The sequence below is a fragment of the Ipomoea triloba genome, chromosome 5, assembly GCF_003576645.1.
Source record: "Ipomoea triloba cultivar NCNSP0323 chromosome 5, ASM357664v1".
NCBI lineage: Eukaryota > Viridiplantae > Streptophyta > Magnoliopsida > Solanales > Convolvulaceae > Ipomoea > Ipomoea triloba.
Genome location: NC_044920.1, coordinates 12924032 through 12942915, shown reverse-complemented (window position 1 = coordinate 12942915; position 18884 = coordinate 12924032). Strand labels below are relative to the sequence as shown.

The 18884-nt window shown below is 35.4% G+C and overlaps 2 protein-coding genes and 1 long non-coding RNA gene across 6 annotated transcripts; 2 read left to right on the top strand and 1 right to left on the bottom strand.

The window, feature by feature from the left end:
- The first annotated feature begins 6815 nt into the window (after positions 1-6815).
- On the top strand, positions 6816-7980 carry LOC116021106. Its single transcript, XR_004098914.1, has 2 exons — positions 6816-7083; positions 7771-7980. It is a non-coding gene; the product is annotated as an uncharacterized LOC116021106 (long non-coding RNA).
- A 3021-nt stretch (positions 7981-11001) lies between these two features.
- LOC116018746 (UBP1-associated proteins 1C) lies at positions 11002-14004 on the top strand. The gene is made up of 6 exons (XM_031258722.1): positions 11002-11223; positions 11342-11416; positions 11791-11921; positions 12464-12917; positions 13325-13438; positions 13543-14004. Exons 1-6 carry the CDS (start codon positions 11137-11139, stop codon positions 13603-13605), a joined length of 924 nt encoding a protein of 307 aa, XP_031114582.1. The 5' UTR covers positions 11002-11136; the 3' UTR covers positions 13606-14004.
- A 365-nt stretch (positions 14005-14369) lies between these two features.
- LOC116018679 lies at positions 14370-18191 on the bottom strand. Of its 4 annotated transcripts, none has more exons than XM_031258640.1 (6): positions 18050-18191; positions 17037-17119; positions 15950-16063; positions 15240-15366; positions 15044-15161; positions 14370-14767 (listed from the first exon to the last, which is right to left on the bottom strand). In XM_031258640.1, the coding sequence occupies exons 2-6, from the start codon at positions 17044-17046 to the stop codon at positions 14714-14716; spliced, it is 423 nt and encodes a 140-aa protein (XP_031114500.1). In that variant the 5' UTR covers positions 17047-17119; positions 18050-18191; the 3' UTR covers positions 14370-14713. The 4 variants fall into 4 exon arrangements, with proteins under 4 accessions (XP_031114500.1, XP_031114503.1, XP_031114501.1 ...); XM_031258643.1 differs by having other exon boundaries at positions 17037-17116; XM_031258641.1 differs by lacking the exon at positions 18050-18191 and adding an exon at positions 17615-17763.
- Between the last annotated feature and the right edge of the window lie 693 nt (positions 18192-18884).

Here is an 18884-nt window from a genome sequence, read left to right as displayed (position 1 = left end):
TGGATCTATGTGTTTGTGTTGATGGATTATCTGTTCTTGTCTATTGATTGTTGTGTTGATGAGATCTTGTTTGGATCTGGCCAATCTAGATGAGAGATTGAGCTCTTGACTCTTTCATGTCTTTGATTAGAGTTAGGATTTGAAGCTTTACACAATCAAAGTTCCTATGGACTTCTTAAAAGAACAATAGGATAGTGTGTAGCTTATGTGTTTGATAAAATTCCTCTTAGAGCTTTGGATGCTTGTAGGCACTCCTTAGTCAAGAAACCTTAGTACACAAGGGTGGAAAAGGACTAAGACAACACACTCTTGAATAGACAACATCCTAGCATTCCCTGATCCATTACCTTAGTCACACTACAATGCAACATACATGAACACCAACCAATCCCTACCCATTTTACATATTTACAAATCTTTTACTTTACTCTACTCTCTTGCACTCAAACCAAACCAAATGAACTCCTTTCACTCACAATCCACTCAACTCCACACTCGAATCCAATGCATGACCCAATCAAGTAAACTCTCGAACACTTGACACACCTCCACGTCCTTCCTTCGAGACCGACACTCGGGGAGTCACTGACTTTCCGTTTTAACATAAATATCTTTTGACATCTCAACCCTACGCAAAACCACAACTTGTCAGTAAACTTGAGTCCAACGACCTGGGATGTAAATAATTGCGGCTCATTTTTTCTAAATTGTTCACTCAACGAATGCCACTACCCCAAAACAATTTGTTTCCACACTGATATTTTGGAGTCCAAAACTTACACCTATTTTTTTTTAATTCCAACATATGGTCCAACATCATATTTATAGTTGTTTGCAATAATAAATTGTTTGTACCCTTGGTTTATACATCCAGCGGGCGGGTGGGGGGTTATCCGATTGGTAATTGACGTGATCGGATACTTTAATGAAGCCGCTGGTCACGTCAGTTTGAGTGTAGGACTGACGTGACTGACTGACAGTCACGTCAGTCCATTAGGCTTGCCTCATCCCAGCAAGTGAACCACTTGCTGGGTGAGGTGGCCAAATAAATATGGAGTATAGATTTGCAAGCTTGTTGTTTGCTGTTGCAAAGAGCTTGCAAATGGCACCTTTTCTGCCATTTGGCAGAAAAGCTGCCCTGACATGACTAATTTTTTTTTGTTAATCGATAATGTTTTGTGTGAGTATATGTACATATATTTAATGTTTGTGTGTGACGTGATTTTTTTTTTCATTTTTCCGTTTGTTTTTTTTTTCTTTTTGTTTCGTTTTGTTAAAGTTTTACATGTGTGTTTCGAGAAACACACTTTACAAAATATGACATCACTATAAATCAAAATAACAACGATATTGTATTCATATATGAACGGTACACTTGTTACATTTGTTGTATATACATATGTAGTCGAACATTTAAATTACAAAAAAATAATATATGCCTAAATGATGCGAGTATCTACGCAAAGTAAAGCTTTAAACAACAACCATGTATTTAGTGTCACGATTACTGAAATGTATTGCAACATACTTCACGTGCGCAACTATTTCAGTAATCTATGACCTTTATTTATTAATTATTATAGTTTCAAGTCCACATTAGGTGGAAGGAAGTTGGAGTGAAGGTGGCGAATGTAGTAAATTCGCCAATCCAACTCACCTACTTGAAACTTATAAAGGTTCATTCAGAAAAAACCCGACATATTTTTAAAATAAAAATATGTCGCGGGTTTTAACTGGAACCCGTTAAAAACTCGCGAGTATTAACTGAAACTCAATTGATGAATGTAGTCCACATAATTTATACCTGCAAAACAAACAATTGAAAACAACAACATTACTACATATCGGTACTAAAAATTATCAACACGAACTGAAGTTGTATCTATAAATATACATTTTTCCAATAATATACGTATACAATTTACACTTATCGTTTTTTCTTGTTCTTCCCCATTTTAGGTCAAAATATAAACATCATAAGTGTGTGTGCAAAAGATTTGGAATGTTTCAACATTTTAAAACTATAACTCATTGATCGTTTTTGCTACTTATAGAAATGGTTGGACAAATCAGATCAATTTATAGCTAACACCGAAATTTGTACAAACTAATTTTTAAAAAAAAATAAAATGCGAAATTGCCATAAATGCGGGACTGATTTGACTAATCAGTCCGGCTAAAAACGCGGACTGATGCCCCGCGTCGTGTCAGTTCGCGGCTCGCCTCGGGCCGCGCCGCGTTAGTACGCATGCGCACTGACGCGGCCTGGTCGTCTTTAACTGACGTGACCGGTCATTAAGTGACCGGTCACGTCCTAGACTAACGCGGCCTGGTCGTCTTTAAGTGACGGGTCCCCTCCTCCTTCGAACAGTTTAATTACACGTGTTTTTTATCATGAAATATTATATGGACTCCCAAATTATACTCTCTATTTGTTCTTCGGTCATTAAGTGACAGGTCCCCTCCTCCTTCAATCAGTTCAATTACACGTGTTTTCTATCAAGAAAATATTTTATGGACTCCGAAATTATACTCCCTATGTGTACTTCCTCATACAAAAAATTTGATGCTGACAATTTTCTTGGGACCAACAGGATGAAGTTAACCTGTATGAAATGGGAGTCCATGTAATAGAACTCTATCTATAAAAAAGAATCTAAAATATTTTATATTTTTCCAAATAAGTGTTTTGTTTCCCAAATAAGTGTTAATTTTTTTTATTAATTTCATTTTTTTCGATGCTGGTCGTTTATATTTGACATATCCGTGTATAAATAGGCCATATAAGTTCTGACTTTCGACGAAACATTTCGACTCCTCCCCTCGCTTTCATTTTGCACTACTTCAAATGCTTTGATGGCTATTTTGCTTCTTTGCCGTTCAACATCATCCGAGCATATGGTGGTGTTCCTTTCACCATATTTTTTCTCTGAAACACAAGCTAAATGATTTTCAGTTAAAACCCGCGATATGGAATTGGTGTGTTAGTTAGAAAATGTGATCCAAAAGTCTCAACAATGGATCAAATTCTATTATTTTCCATTATATGCACCATCTGGCAGAGGTAGAGGTAGAGGTAGAATTTTGTTTACAAAATTTGTACATATTATTTTTTCAAGTGTACACAGTATAGTTGAATTTATTATTTATTTCAATATATTTGATTGAAATCATAAATGCAATGAATCAATTTTTATTCTTTTTTCTTCAATTCACCTCCTTGCAATTTAATTTAGACAAGTACAGGTACGAGTGATCATTTTTTGACAAAAATATATGTACAATTTTTTTCAAATTTAGACAGTATAATTTATTTTTAAACAAAATATATGTTTGTCTATAATAAAATTTCTTTTAGTCAATAAAAAAGAAACAAATTCAAAATTATTATGTTTTATAACCTTTTTATCACGAAAACGTGATTTATCGTAACAATAAACAATGACTTCTACATGTGAAAGTGATTAAAAATTAAGTGTATAAATTAAAAATATACCATGTATTTTTTTTAAAAAAAATATAGGTAGCTTCAGACTTTGTCGAAATAGAGCAGCCGGAGGCTGACTGCCCATTCCGGCTGTGGGCTGTCAGTCGGAGCCGGAAGCTAACTGCCCACATTGGGTTGTCAGCCCCACATGGGCTGTCAGCCTGAGGTTGGCCCCTACATGAGCTGTCAGCCTCAGGCTGACTGACCCACATGGGCTGTCAGCCCAAGCTTGACCCCCACATGGGCTGTCAGCCGAGACACCCATCTCGGTTGACAGCCCAAATAGGGCAATCCACGATACCTCTTATCAAATGGGCTCTCAACTCGGTGGTGATAGAATTCGTGGGAATTGTACTTTTTCATTTAGTAGTTGCTATAAATACATCAGGTCAGTTTCTTAACGAATATTATTGGACTGCAAAAATTATTTTCTTTCTCTATCTACACAATAGTTGTCTTCGTTGTTATGGAGAGTTTATATCGTTTTTTTGAATTTTTTCACTCACTTTCTTACTTGCTCCCATACTGTGTCAAAAAAAAATTAGAAAAGGTGGACGAGTTTCAATTACAACACGCGAAGGTGGACGAGTTTCAGTTAAAACTCGCGATTTGGAAATTAAGAGTAAGATGTCGTTGATTGAGCTTCAGTATGAACTCGCAATTTGAAAATTAATAGTAAGATACAGTTGATTGAGCTTCAGTTAAAACCCGCGATTTGGAAATTAAGGGTAAGATGCAGTCACAAACTGAGCTTGCTTGATGTTTATGTTGCAAAGTCTGATCCTACTGACTTTGTATTTCAGTTCTGTAAGAATAAAAAGACGCATAACTGAAATACAAAGTCTGTAGGATCAAACTTTGTAACATAAATATGAAGGAAGCTCAGTTGACTGCATCTTACTATTAATTTACAAATCGCGGGTCTTAATTGAAACTCAATTAGCGGTATCATACTCTTAATTTTCAAATTGCGAGTTTAACTAGAGCTTAATCAACGACGTCTTACTTGATATCTATTATTTTATACAATAATTCACCCATTATTTTAGTTGTTTTGATGCTTATTTTCTTTATCCTAATGAAATTAAGAATTGTTTGTGTGTTATATTATCCCAAGAGTTGAACTATCCACAAGGAGCAGCAAAGGAAGAATTTTGGAGCAGTTTGGACAAGTTTTGGAAGAAAAGGAAATTACCAAGAAGGAAAGGAAACAAGAATAAGAATTGGAAAAGAATTAGAAGTTGTCTCATGGGCCCAAGGCCCATCTATCTCCTATAATTCAGGAGTTCCCAACCCTAGTTAGTTTTTGTTTATTTTTCCCCTTCTCTTTATATTTTACTAGCATAGATTAGATTAGTTTTATATTAGATTATTTTAATTTCAAGCTTGGAATCTCGGATTGAAGTTGGATTTGTTCTTCATCAGTAAAGTTCTCTTATTCCTTTATTTACCTTCTTCTCAGATTTCTTGCAATGTTTATGGTTATTTATTATTGCTTTGTTTTGTTTACTTTTATGATGCATGAGTAGTTAGCTTTTGGGTTCGGATTAGGGTCCTATTGCTATTCTTGATGCTAGATTTGTGATTATTGCGTAAAGGGAAATAATTGTTTACCTAGGGTTTATGTTTGAGTTGGATTATATTTTCCTCTTATTGATAATTGATGCACATCTTTTATTGATTTGTTTTGGAGAGGATTTCATCACAACGAAAGTTGGGTGAAAGACCCAACCTAACCAATTTCAACCCAATTTTTCCTACTATGAGAATAGAGGTAATTTGGAGGCTTATAATGCTTTTGTGTTTAAGGTTATGATTGATGCATTACGAAAGTGGGGCAATTTTAGCCTAATTCTTGTTATTGATTACGAAAGTAGCTAACTTGAATTCTTGAGTGCATTGCCAATAAATCCCTTGGTTAATTGTTTTTCCCTAATTTTGAGATTGTTAGAACATCAAGATTGCAATACCCCTAATCTGACCCCACTCTTTTATCATATAGTTTATCCCTTATTTATTTTGCATTATTTTGTTTCCATTCTTTAATCTTAGTTTGCTTGGATTCTAGTGAATTCCAATACTTTAGTGCCTAGGATTTAATAATTCACACAATACGTGTCATAGCCCCAATCCTCAGCGGAACGACATTTACACCATCTTTTTACACTCACAATTATACTCATCATTACTCGTAATTTCCAAATCGTGAGTTTTAATGGAAATTTGCTATTACGACACATCGTTTATTCCGTATGAAAATTCGACTTCGAGGTCGAAGGCACCCGTTATGTAACAATAAAAAGACGCACAACAACTCAGGGTCCCCATTTTTCAATATTCTCTTCTCCTTTTGTTTTGCAATTGTCATAATTAGTAATTCAATTGTATATAGTTGTATTTAATTTAATTATTTTGTACGATTTATTTTATAAGATTTGTAATTTACGAATTGAAAGTATACTTGTTCCACACCAATTATGGTTTATGTAGTAGGATTCGTAATTTACCGAAATTTAGTGTACTTGAAGACTATTTATGTGAAGTAATATCAAACAAAAAAAATGAAATTGAATCTAACCACAGCCACATGGCAATTCAAAAAAATAAAATCGGTTCCAACTAGTCAAATGACTTGGATGTTTAGAGGCAAAAAAGTATGGAGTCGCGTTGGGGAAATGCGGAGGTAGCGGATGAAAATCGCAGTTTCCAATTAGCTCCGGACTCTGAGTGATAATTTACATTTGGGAAATGCGTTTACCGTATTATACAAAGAAACGCATTTTCGAAATGGGTTTCCCGTATTATACGAGAAACGCATTTTCGAAATGCGTGTGTGTTTGGTCGCCGGTGGGTGGATTTGACGGACTCGGGTAGTCCGGTAATATACGGGAAACACATTTCAGAAATGCGTGTGGGCGGTGAGAGATCCGCATTTCGCATATGCGGATCTCGTATTATACGAGTAGACTATCCGCGCCGGTTAGTCGCCAACGGACTCGTGAAAGATCCGCATTTGCAAAATGCGAGTCTCGTATTATACGAGACTCGCATTTTGCAAATGCGTTTCTGCGGGTTAGTGGACAAAATCATTCGCGAATGGGAAATGCGTCTGGCGTATTAAATACGCCAGACGCATTTCCCATTCGCGAATATGGTTGTCAGATAAAAGGGAAAACTTGCATTTGGGATCCCCAAACACATTTTCCAAATGTAGGTTTAATGTTTTTGTCCAATCCCCAAAAAAGTAACATTTTTGTCTCCTATTTGGTCAAAAGTTATATTTCAGTCAAAAACCCCAGTGCATAGCCCATTAGCTCATACCTGATACCCCACACTGCCTCTCTGCCATTATCACAACTCACAAGTCCACAACCCTAATTCCTAAATCTATTTTCTAAATCCCGGTTTCACTTCACTTTCTCCGAATCTCCGCTTCGTGGAATCACGCATCCGCGCATCTCGTCTTCTCCACGAGACCACAAGTCCATTGTCCGTTCCGGCTCCCACTATCGGCGACCCCTTCGCAAGTAGCAACGCTGGTGACCGGTGATCCCTCTCCGACTCTCCGTCTCTGCCCAGTCACTCCACTGCTCCAGGTAATTACTGCTCGTCTGCTCCAACTTTTTAATTACTGTTTTTAATTTTTGTTACTGTTAATATAGTTTGCACAGTAAGGACTAAGGAGATTATTAGTGATAATTTTGTGATTTATTAAGGAGATTATTGGTGATATAATTAATATATGTTAACTATGTAGTTACTATTCATATGTATGTACGTACTGTTCATATCAAGCTAGAAATTTGATGATTTTGTACTCATGCGTATATGTGTTTGTGTGATTCACAGTGGAGTACTATTAAGTATTAAGTGTTTAATTAATGTTAGCAATTTTTAATTAATGTTAGCAGTGTTTAATTGAATGTTAGTAATGTTTAATTAAATGTTAGCAATGTTTAATTGAATGTTAGCACTTAGCAGTGTATAGTTGAATGTTAGCAATTAGAAAATAGCAATGTTTTTTCATTGTTTTAATTTTGATTTCAATGTTTAATATTAGCACTTAGCATAGCAGTGTTTTAATTTTGATTTTAAATATTACCAATGTTTTAGTTTTGTGTTGCTGCAATGCTGCCTTGTTGACTTGTACTTTAATTAAATTATTAAACAGTTAACAGTGTGTTAAGTGTTAAGTTAACCAATATAATAGTTGATAATATACTAATTGTTTTATTATATTAATAGTAAAAATACTAATACTTTTATTATATTTCAATTTATAGGTTTGGAGGGTCTAAAGATTTGAAGGCTGAAGCTTGGCAAGCACTTGGCAGTGTGCATCATTTGCTATTTTAGATTTCATATTTTGGGTTTTCTTTAGACTTGGTAGTTGGCGGTGTGTAATGTGTATTGCTTTGTTGGATTTCATATTTTGAATTTTAACTTTGGACATGGGCTTTGGCAGTAGACAGTCTGAATTTTAACTTTGGAAATTGGCTTTGGCAGTAGGCATTGGCATTGGTCGGTTTTTCGATAACCGACCGAAGACGGTCGGTTTTCGGTCGGTTTTAGAACCACCTTCGGTCGGTTATAAGAGTCAAATGTGACGGTCGGTTATTCAGTTATTCGGTCGGTTATGTAACCGACCGACCGTTTGCTCACCCCTAGTTCGGGCCAAGCTAACCCAAACGCTAATGTTGTGGCGAATGGGAATGCGAATGGAAACGCGAATGAGAACGCGAATGAAAATGCGAACGACAATGTGGTATCACTGTAATTCGGCAAAGCGACCGGTGGCTAATAGTGACCAACCAGTCATACCTCCGGTAGCGGTGCCAGTTGCAACGCCCAATCCTGTGGCAGCTCCTGCACCAGGTATCGCTGAGGTAATCGCCTAGGTAATTGTGGCTTGTGGAAGAGCAGGTGTACTGCCCATATTGCTCAGGCACCCCCTGTTGCCGCGCCAATGGATCAAAGTAGGCGTATGGTCTCTCAACACACTAATCAATCCGATCACTCGGATGGTCGTGCTATTAGTCGAACTCATATTCGACAGACAACTCATTCACGCCACGGTCCTGTAGATCCCGCTCAGTCATTCTAAGAATTCATAAGTGTTTCAAAAAGCTTGAGTTTTCAAGTTATAAGTGATCAGTGAGTAAAAAGAGAGAAAGACTTCAAAGTTCATATCAAGAACTTAAAAGAAATCTTGAGTTGCTACAACGTTCGAATCAAGACACATCTTAGCCAAGATTTCAGTTGTCACGTGATTGTCTTCTTCTTTTTTTCTTCCTAAAATCCATGGACTTAAAATCTCAGGGGGGCCATGGGATTCTAATTCCATGAAAATGAGGGAATTGCAATTCCATGGAATTTCAATTCCCTCCAACCAAATGAAGGAATTTAGTTGCCTTCGGAATTAGGTGGGAATGGAATTTCAATTCCCTCCAACCAAATGCCCTCTAAGAGATTCTATTACTCCCTACCAAATAATGTAATTTAAATTCCTACTTTATTTATACCTTATTCTTTTTCCACCGAAATACAATTCTTTTCTTCTATAATTCCCCCTCCTAACCAAATGCCTTGTAAAATTTTATTATCTTTTTTTTTTTCATGAAATAAACAGAGATTGAATAAATCTAACTGAAAATGAATCAATTATAAATTTTTAAAACCTCTTTAAAATATTATGTCCACATACAAATACTCACATGTATTAGCTCTTTCATTATTCAAATCAATGCTTATCCAATTCATACAACAACGAATTTTCAATTAGACGTATAATAGTTTATAAGTGAAATTAGGCAACTGCGAAAGACCTTGTGGTTAGGCGGCATAGCTGTGGCCTTCCGGCTCGTTGTGCTTAGTTCAGTATCCGACTCTTACAAATAGCCAATATCACCTCCACTAAGGCTCGAACCCACCCCCTCGAATTGATAACACAGTTCGAGGATATTTAGTCCTACGTCTGGGAGGCATCACCCTCATAACCCAGTTCGGGGATATCTACGTCTGGGAGGCATCACCCTCATAACCCAGTTCGGGGATATTCAGTCCTATGTCTGGGGGGGCATCACCCTCACCCCCTCGAATTGATAACCCAGTTCGGGGATATTCAGCCCTACGTCTGGGGGGCATCACACCCACCCCCTTGAATTGATAACCCAGTTCGGGGATATTCAGTCCTACGTCTACGTCTGGGGGCATCACATGAAGAGATTGTCTGATTCTCCATTGAAGACGATATACCAAGTCACAATGATCTTCACAACTACACCATAACTAATCAATGCAGAGCATCTTATGTGAAGAATCGGAGAAATCTCCCGATCACTCGAATTGAGACTCCCCCCTCAATCGCAGCACCCATGTGTCGTCTTATGTGAAGAATCGGAGAGTCACTCGAATTGAGACTCCCCCCTCAATCGCATGTGTCGTCTTATGTGAAGAATCGGAGAGTCACTCGAATTGAGACTCCCCCTCAATCGCAGCACCCATGTGTCGTCTCCATGGGATCAACAGCCCGTAAACAACAATGATTGTGATGATTGACTTGACTTAGAGTTGAGATTCAATCAAGAAGAATGTCAAGTCATTTAGTTTAGCTCTCTAGATCTTCTCAAAATCTTGAATTTTCTCTATGTAATTCTGAATTCTCTAACAGGAAAATAAGAGAATAAGGCTTAAGTAATCTTCTTTAAAAAGATCTTCAACAGAATAACTGTCTTGAGCTTTAGCTTGTACTATCTCTTTGACTGGTTCAGTCTTCAACACTTTGAGTCTGTTATGAGACCTACTTGAACTAACTCTTTATGCTAGTATAGAATTGCATAACATAAAACACAAAAATGCATACACAAGATACAAAAATGCATAACACAAGTCACAAAAACGCATGTTATATTTACTTTATATCATGTACAAAATCTATACGCTTAAGATACATAATTGCATAATATGGGACACAAAAACGCATAACATAAAACACATACACATAGTTTACAGTTAAAAAAAAATCCTGTAGCATGAACTTAACAACCAATGATTGTCGTCAAAATTACAATTCATAACGACGTCGTATAGGACTATGGATCCTGGTCCACGGTATAACGATTGCTCTCATTCAAATTGTCACATCCTTTTGAATGTGGCAAATTATTGCATGGACCATGGTCCACACAGCTGTGTGGACCAAAAATAAAATGTACATTATTTTTGTACTGAAGGTACATTATTTTTGTACTGTAGGTACATTATTTGATAGTATATATCAAATAATGTACCTTCAATACAAAAATAATGTACCCTAGAATAATGTACCTACAATACAAAAATAATGTACCTTCAGTATAAAAATAATGTACTTTTTATTTTTGGTCCATGCAATAATGATTGTTTAAATGTAGCAACTATTCATATTTAAAATTGGACTCAAACTGGGCTAGTTTGGGCTTCATACTCTTCCAAGTTCCAATCCCGCAAAACATTAAACTGATACGGAGTAAAAGATTATCCTCCTTTCTTCCAGATTCCCCAAAACCCTAATAAAAAAAACTCTCCAATTTCTGAGCCTTCATCTCTGCAGATTGCAAAGCTTCGAAAACAAAATTTCTCTAGAATTCTTCAAGAGAGACACAGAGAGGATGGTGTGGTTTCAGTGTGAGGACTGTGGAGATAATCTGAAGAAGCCGAAGCTTCCTGGTCACTTCAGGGTGTGCTCTGCATTCAAGGTCCCCCTCATTTGCATTCGCAAGTTTTGTTTTCAGCTAATTCGATTGATCAAATTGTAATTTTTTATGCTCGCTTTGATATGAATCTCATGGTTTTCGTGGTATCGTTGCTGTGCAGCTATCTTGCATTGATTGTGGGGAAGTGTTTAGTCAGCAAACTGTGGAAAGTCACACCCAGTGCATTTCTGAAGCGGTATTTTTCATGCTTATAGTGCTATTTCTGTATTACAGTGTTCCTTCAATTATACTTTTTTTTTTTTTTCCTTCTATTGTATGTGTTTCATGCTGTTAGGCTGTAAACTCGTTGTTAATTGTTGAGGGTGTTGGGCTAACATTTTGAAAAACAAAAATTATTGCCTTATTGGCATCTAATTATATTAATGGATGCCTTAGTATCTACGTAATAGTCTGCAAAAAGTGCTGTTTGCATAATCAGTTGGGAAGAGTGGTGATTTCTTGAGGATATGACCTCTGAAGTTTTACTTGCTAAAGTTGGTTGAATTTCTTATTTAATTGTTATTCATGTGCCTATATTATTTGGGATGATTTGCTATTATATTTTGGCAGGAAAAGTATGGTCCTAAGGGCCAAGGGAAAACTCCAAATGGAAAAAATGCTAAACCCAACAATGAAACAAAACAGAAGCCTGATGTTGATATAAATGTCGGGTTATCAGACCGCCCTCCATGGTTTTGCAGGTTTTTCTCCATCTATGTATCACTCACCTGCTAGTTTCATGTTTTTACTTCTATAATTGAGGTCTTTATTTGTACCGATTAAGGGTGTGTTTGGTTCAAACATTGAATCGGAATGGTAATGGGAATCAAATACTTGGTAATGGTAATGAGTTTAATTAGAATGAGTCACTTTGTTTGGTAGGAAATAGGAATTGAAATCAAAATAAATAAATAAATAAAATAAAAATAAATAAATATATAAAAATATATGATACATATATATACACATACATATATGTGTATATATATTAAAATTCCATATTTGAGGTATGGACAATGATCTTTTTATTTTATTTTTTTCATTTTTTTTCTCCCTTTTGATTCCGTTGTCCAACAGTAGAGAAGTAAAAGGATAATGAGTTTTGTAATTACTAAAGGATTTGAATCCAATAGTAGGATAACAAAAGTATGCAAGCAAACATGGTAATGAGTATCAAAACCCATAGTAGGGTGCAAAAGTCCCCAACCAAATGCCACCTAAGTGATTATTTATTTTTCTGCAGTCTATGCAATACTAAGGCTACTAGTAAGCAAACCCTTCTTCTCCATGCTGATGGTAAGAAGCATAGAGCAAAGGCACGGGCTTTCCAAGCAGCCAACCAGCAGCCTGGGAAGAATGAAGCAACTAATCCGGATGCAACACATTCAACAGATAACAATCCAAAAGAAGATGCCCCCGAGGCAAAAGCTAATGAAGAACCAAAGGAACTCAATCCATCTGAAGCAGAAAACGAAAAGTTACAATCAAACAAAAAAAGAAAGGTTGAAGTATCTGACAATGGTGCTGTCGAACAAAGAGTTGGAGGTGAAACATCAGTTGATTTAGGTAATGGTGAAGTAATTCAGGTTGTGAGAGAAAACCATGTTAAGAGAGCCAAAACCATTCCAGGGGAAGAAGATATAGCGAGTGGCAAGAAGATTAAGTGGAAGAAACTGATCACCTCAGCTTTGAAATCTGTATGTCCTTCCTGTATCTTTTCTGCATTTGCACTCACATAATTCACATTTTTCTATCCATTTTTTTTGGATGACGAGGGAAACCCCAGAACCTTTCGGGTGTAGGTAAATCCTGCCTTGTGACCCTAGCCGGCAAAGGACCACAAGAAGTAAACCAGCTTAGATTACCCATAGTTGACCGGCTCACACCAAGTGGGCAAGGATTCGAACTCGAAGTGTGGATCTCTTGCCATCTTGGCTGGGGTTACCCCCATTTTTGTATCCATTTAGTATTATTAATGGGTGATAGGCTCATAGGTGATAGGCCAGCTGGTGGTTTGGTGCATCAATAGTATTCTATACATGTGGGATATAACATTATTTATATATTTATTCCTTCATACATGTGTGTCCTACATTTGAGGCAGAATCCAGATGGTACTCTGAAATTTAAGAAACTTGAAAAGGCAGTTCTGAAGTCTTTAAGGGAATCAGGCTTCACAGATGATGAGAGCCAAGTCAAGGAAGTACTAGAGAAGAAAGTAAGTTAATTCTATTCTACTGTTGTTAAATTCATCTCATAAGGGAGGTTGATTTTGGACTTGAAGTAAGGATCACAATTGATTAATTTTGTCATTCTATGCAGATAAATAAAAGTTCTAGATTTGCTGTTGAAGGCAAGCGTATTCGACTTGTAGCTAAGAGTTGAAGCTATGGCATTTGTTCCCACATTTCCCAGAGAATTCTCAGATGCTTAGACACATCTATCTGTTGATCTCCAATTTTGTGCCTGACTATTTTCCAGTTTCCCCTTTGTATTTGTTCATCAGAAACTAGAGTGAGGGATTTGTTAATTGTTATTGAAGAAACTAGATAGTCACTGCTACTGCCAAAAAAAAGATGAGGAAGAGACTGATCAATTTTTGGAAGAAAGTTTGTTGTTATCCCGGCTAATCATTTCTTCAAATTTAATTATTCAGCATTTTAAAAAGAATTTCATGAGTTTCTAACAACTCAGTGAGACAGTGACTTGTTTAATGGGAATATGTAGTCATTGAAGTGGTGTTTAGTTGGATATTTTTATACTTTATTTTCAGGCTTATTTTAATTGCCATGTCTATTTGTTTATGTTTGTTATGGTATTATTTGGTTTAAAGGTCATCCTCTATATATTCAATGTAAAAACACACATGCCCGCAGTATTAGAGAGAAGAGACTAATGTTCGGACAAGTATTTGAGAGAAGAGACTAATGTTTAACAACGGCAATGTATAAATTCTTTATGCGCATAGACATTTGATCTTATCTGCTGAGTTATGAGGTGTGGAGGGTTGTTGGGGTTGGAAATTCAACCTCTGAGAAGAATGTAAACACATGCATGAAAAATTTTACCATGTTTGATCTACATGATAATTCTTTATACCAAGGAGCATAGTAGCACTCTAAAGGGAATGGTAAAGGGAAGGCACAATGTCAATCTGTACTGTAATTTTCATTTTTTGAATCTAAGAAGGAAAGAGAACTATTATTGGTTTATTTTGTTTTAACTTACAATATTTATGTACTTATTTATTTTAATAATGCAATCAGTACAAGAATTAAACCATCAAATGTTGCTTTCTTTGCTCTACGACTGAAACAGGTGTGAAACAAGAAGCAGGGGTAAACCTATGTTTATTCAGTAAAACAGTGAAGCATATACACTTGGGAGATTCCGAAATTTGGCTTTGGGTTTTCTCTAGGCACACAGTTCAGCAACTCTTCTTGAAAAACTTCATCGAGCCTATGCAGCTGGTCGTATGGATAAAGTTACAGACTTACAGTAGAAGAATTACAATTACGATCAACAGCACAACAGAACATGCCATTGCCTGCCACGTATCAGAAAAACAACATTAGCACTTGTGTTAATTTTATAGAGTTAGTCTAAAAAGAAACAAATTTGAAAAAATGAGTGGTTAGTAAACAAGTTTTCTAAACAGAAAACAGAATGAAAACTGGAAAATTAGAAAATAGAAAACAGAGAACAGTTTGGGCCCTAACAGTTCCGTGACACGAAACATTCCAAAAACAAACTTATAATGAATGGCATTTAAGTTGGTCATAGAAAGAAAGGCAACAATGTCCTTTGTTTGGTCTGTACTTACAGCTATTGCAGAAGCAGCTAGTCCTGCGCGTTCTCTGGGGTCCTTCCGGTAGTAATTACCAAGATAGAGTATTGTGGCATAATACCACATAAATGGGCATACGATTCCCAAAAGAAATCTAGGGAGAAGACATTAAATGTCAGATATTAAAGAAGGGATCGAGAAAAACAAGTAACTAGGGATATAAAGTACTCACGAAAACCATCCAATCCCACAACCAAAGCAAGGAAGAGGTTTATCATATAACCCTGCTTGACCATCTTCTACATCTCTTATCAGAGTATATTTGCCCTTGCTTCGGTCATCTGCATTTGTTGCTTGGCCTAAACTTGACAAAATATCCACTCAGTATGCAAAACTCAAAGCATATGAAGAAGACAAGCTAATTTTGACAGAAAATTGAATCAGTAATACTGATGTTCATTTTTAACGCCTTCCATATTGCCTTTCTGATGGAAGTGTGAGAGAGAGAGGAAGAAAGGGTGTTGCCGGTAAGAGATTTTTGTTTTCTTTGGGGGGGGGGGACACACTATCCCTTGGCTATATAGCACAGCCGTCATTAAAAAAGAGAAATATCTGACTACAAACTTTCAGGAGAAAAGGCTTCAAATACTTGTATTTTGCTTCATTACTGTAACAAGTGAAAAATGTTCCCAAAATTATTCGGAGATAAGCCTTATCTGTACATTAAATACAGATACCTCCACAAGTTCGGGCACAACTTGTTTCAAATAGAACAAGTGCATCCCAAGTCAAGCAACTTCCTCCTAGTGAGAGGGACCAAAGCTAGACATAAAATCAAGACAAAGAAGAGTGGAGCTGAAGTATGACTAGAACGCTCTTGCTCGAGAATAAAGTGGGAAGAAAGAGTTTTGATCAATTGTAGCAGCTAAAAGAAACAGATACCTTTAAACAATGAATAATACCGAGCTGATGGCCTCAAAAGATCCAAATGCTTGTCAGAAACTGATCTCACCAATTCAACGCCATCTTTACTATCTCCTTCCTCAAGAGTTGATTCTGTTTACACAAAATGTAGTCTGAATCTACTATCATAACAAGCTCTGTCCTTATCCCGTAAATATACTTACCAACTTTATAGAGCTAATGTTATAGAATAGCTAGGGATAGAGATTTTATAAAGGTTGCTTTAAAATCCCAGTTTTTAACTCGAACTTATCTTTCACTTTACGTACTGACTACTGCCTAATCTTTTTATCAATCATATTCAACACAACTTGATATACACGACCAATCTTATCCAAGTAACATAACATTCATCTAGAGGACTCTTATCCCTATGTTACATGTGTGTAGTATGTCAAACACCATTGACCATTAACTTCTACACCTAACAAGTGATTTCTTTTCAAAAATTAGTCAGCCTATATTGATTCACTAACAATCACTGCAAGGAACTAAGGATGCTTCAAAATAGATATCCTTTTTGTCATCTCTATCGGAAAGGATCAAAATATGGATAATAAATTTCATATGATTGCTACTAAATATTGAATTTGTCTCATATAAGGAATATGAGTTTGTCTCATATAAGGTATAGGAGTGGAGCGGATTGGGTCGGGCCCTATAAATACATTGGTTGTATCTCTAGGTGGAGTATCACCATCACAATTAATAAAACAATAGCTTCTCTCCCGTGGACGTAGGCACATTGTCGAACCACATAAATCTTGTCTTCTTACTTTCTGCCATTATTATTGCTTCTTGTTCTTGTTAATCTCAACACTAAATATCCTTATTGACATCTCTATCAAAGTTTATAATGTAAAGCTACAATCTTGAATACCTTATGCATTCCGGATATATATACCCTCCATTATATTAGTGGCAACCATTTTTATGACCTCAATTTTTGAAAAAAGCACTATACCACAAAAAGAATGCTGCAATATCATTGTAGCTAGTTCAAGTCTGAAAACGAGATGGGCAAATTACGTAAAATATAGTCAGCATAAGGAATGGATTTAATTACTTGGATCCATTTATAATTCTTTGGAGATGATGTTTTTCAGTTTGTTGAGGCAGTCCCCGCTGCTTTCCCTTTACTATGACCTGCTATACGTAGTTTTAAAAAAATAAATAAACAATATAACACTTCTGATTGTGGAATGCAAGAAAACATACTCCATAGTACTTAATGTGAGAAAAGTACTTCATGAAAATACATTTAATGATTTCTGAATATTCATCATGGCATCTGATTTAAGGTTGTCGAACTTTTATCATGGCATCTAATGCTTCAACTTCCAATAATAAATCCAATCAGTGTATGAACTTAGTAACAGAACAATGATTTCTCTCTTCACATCTATATGTAATCAGAGAAAAACCAAAATATTCACTGCTCAAGCACAGTAATCCATTGTCTTGAAAATTTTACTCCGTAAAATTACACAACAGACAGAAACAACAAAGAATTTCTACCCACAATTTTCTTTCAACTCTAAGCAAATATAGTACCATTCAAAACCAAATTCTCAGAATCAATCCAGGTAAATTAGTAAACAATTTAAGCCTTCGAATAGGAACATAAGGATTAGGTTTATCTACCTCATATTTACCTACTGATCCTCTACCATCTGTGGCCTAACACCAAGCAAACTAATCACCAAAAAAGGCAGAATAACTCTGTAATTCCACCGAAATTATAGCTAAACCAAGTTTATATGACGTAGAATAGACAGGAAATCTGAAATGAATTGAACAAAGAATACCCAAATAAAGAACAAGGTCATGAACTGATCCACAAGAATGATTGCTCCTAATAATACTTGAGGCATATGCAAAGAATATACTCTTCAAGAATTGACCTTTCAATCATTGCACTCAACTTATAATAAAAGTAAAGGTGCATAATCAATCGAAATTCGGGTAACGGAAACTAGAAGAGGGTTTATCAAGATCAACAATTATAAAACTCCAAATACATATATCATAAATTTTTGTTCTTTTTTGCAGAAATTGAAGTTTATTGGGGATGCTTACTTGCGTACGTGGGAAGACAACTGGGAGAAATTGTTTCTGACTTTAAGCTTCAGATCATCATATAATTCTGGTAATGGAGTCTTGAAGAGGGGATACGACTCTTCTGACTCTTCTTTTGTAGTTTCCTTTGTTTTATTTATTTATATAGGTTGTTCGAAAATTTTTCATTTTGTAAAGTTATATATATATATATATATATATATATATATATATATATATATATATATATATATATATATATCTAAAAACATAATGAAGGTTATACCCCTCATTTATGTCCGTTTTTTCCGTTAAGTTTGTTTGTACATTATGCTATAAAAGTTGTACTATATAATATTTTGGACAAATATACCCCTACCGTTATAACTTCTGTTATTTTTTTCACTATTGTTACTATGCACATGCATCCACCATATATTTTCTTATATTCTTCAATAATAATAATAAAATATACACATTAAATATTAGAGTTATATGTTAGTTATTTTTTAAAATATAAATATCCAATTTATAAAAATATTTTACATTATTATTATTATTATTATTATTATTATTTACTATATTAAAATTTTAATAAATTTAAATTTTTAATATAAAATACTAATATCGGGTACATATTTTTTGCGCATCGCGCATAAGAAAAACTAGTATATATATATATATATATATATATATATATATTGGGATATGACTCTTCTGACTCTTCTTTCGTAGTTTCCTTTGTTTTATTTATTTATAAAGGTTGTTCCAAAATTTCTCATCTTGTAAAGTTATATATACATATGACTCTGTTGACAGAGCTTATTTAGGAGTTTATAACTTATTTTAAGTTACT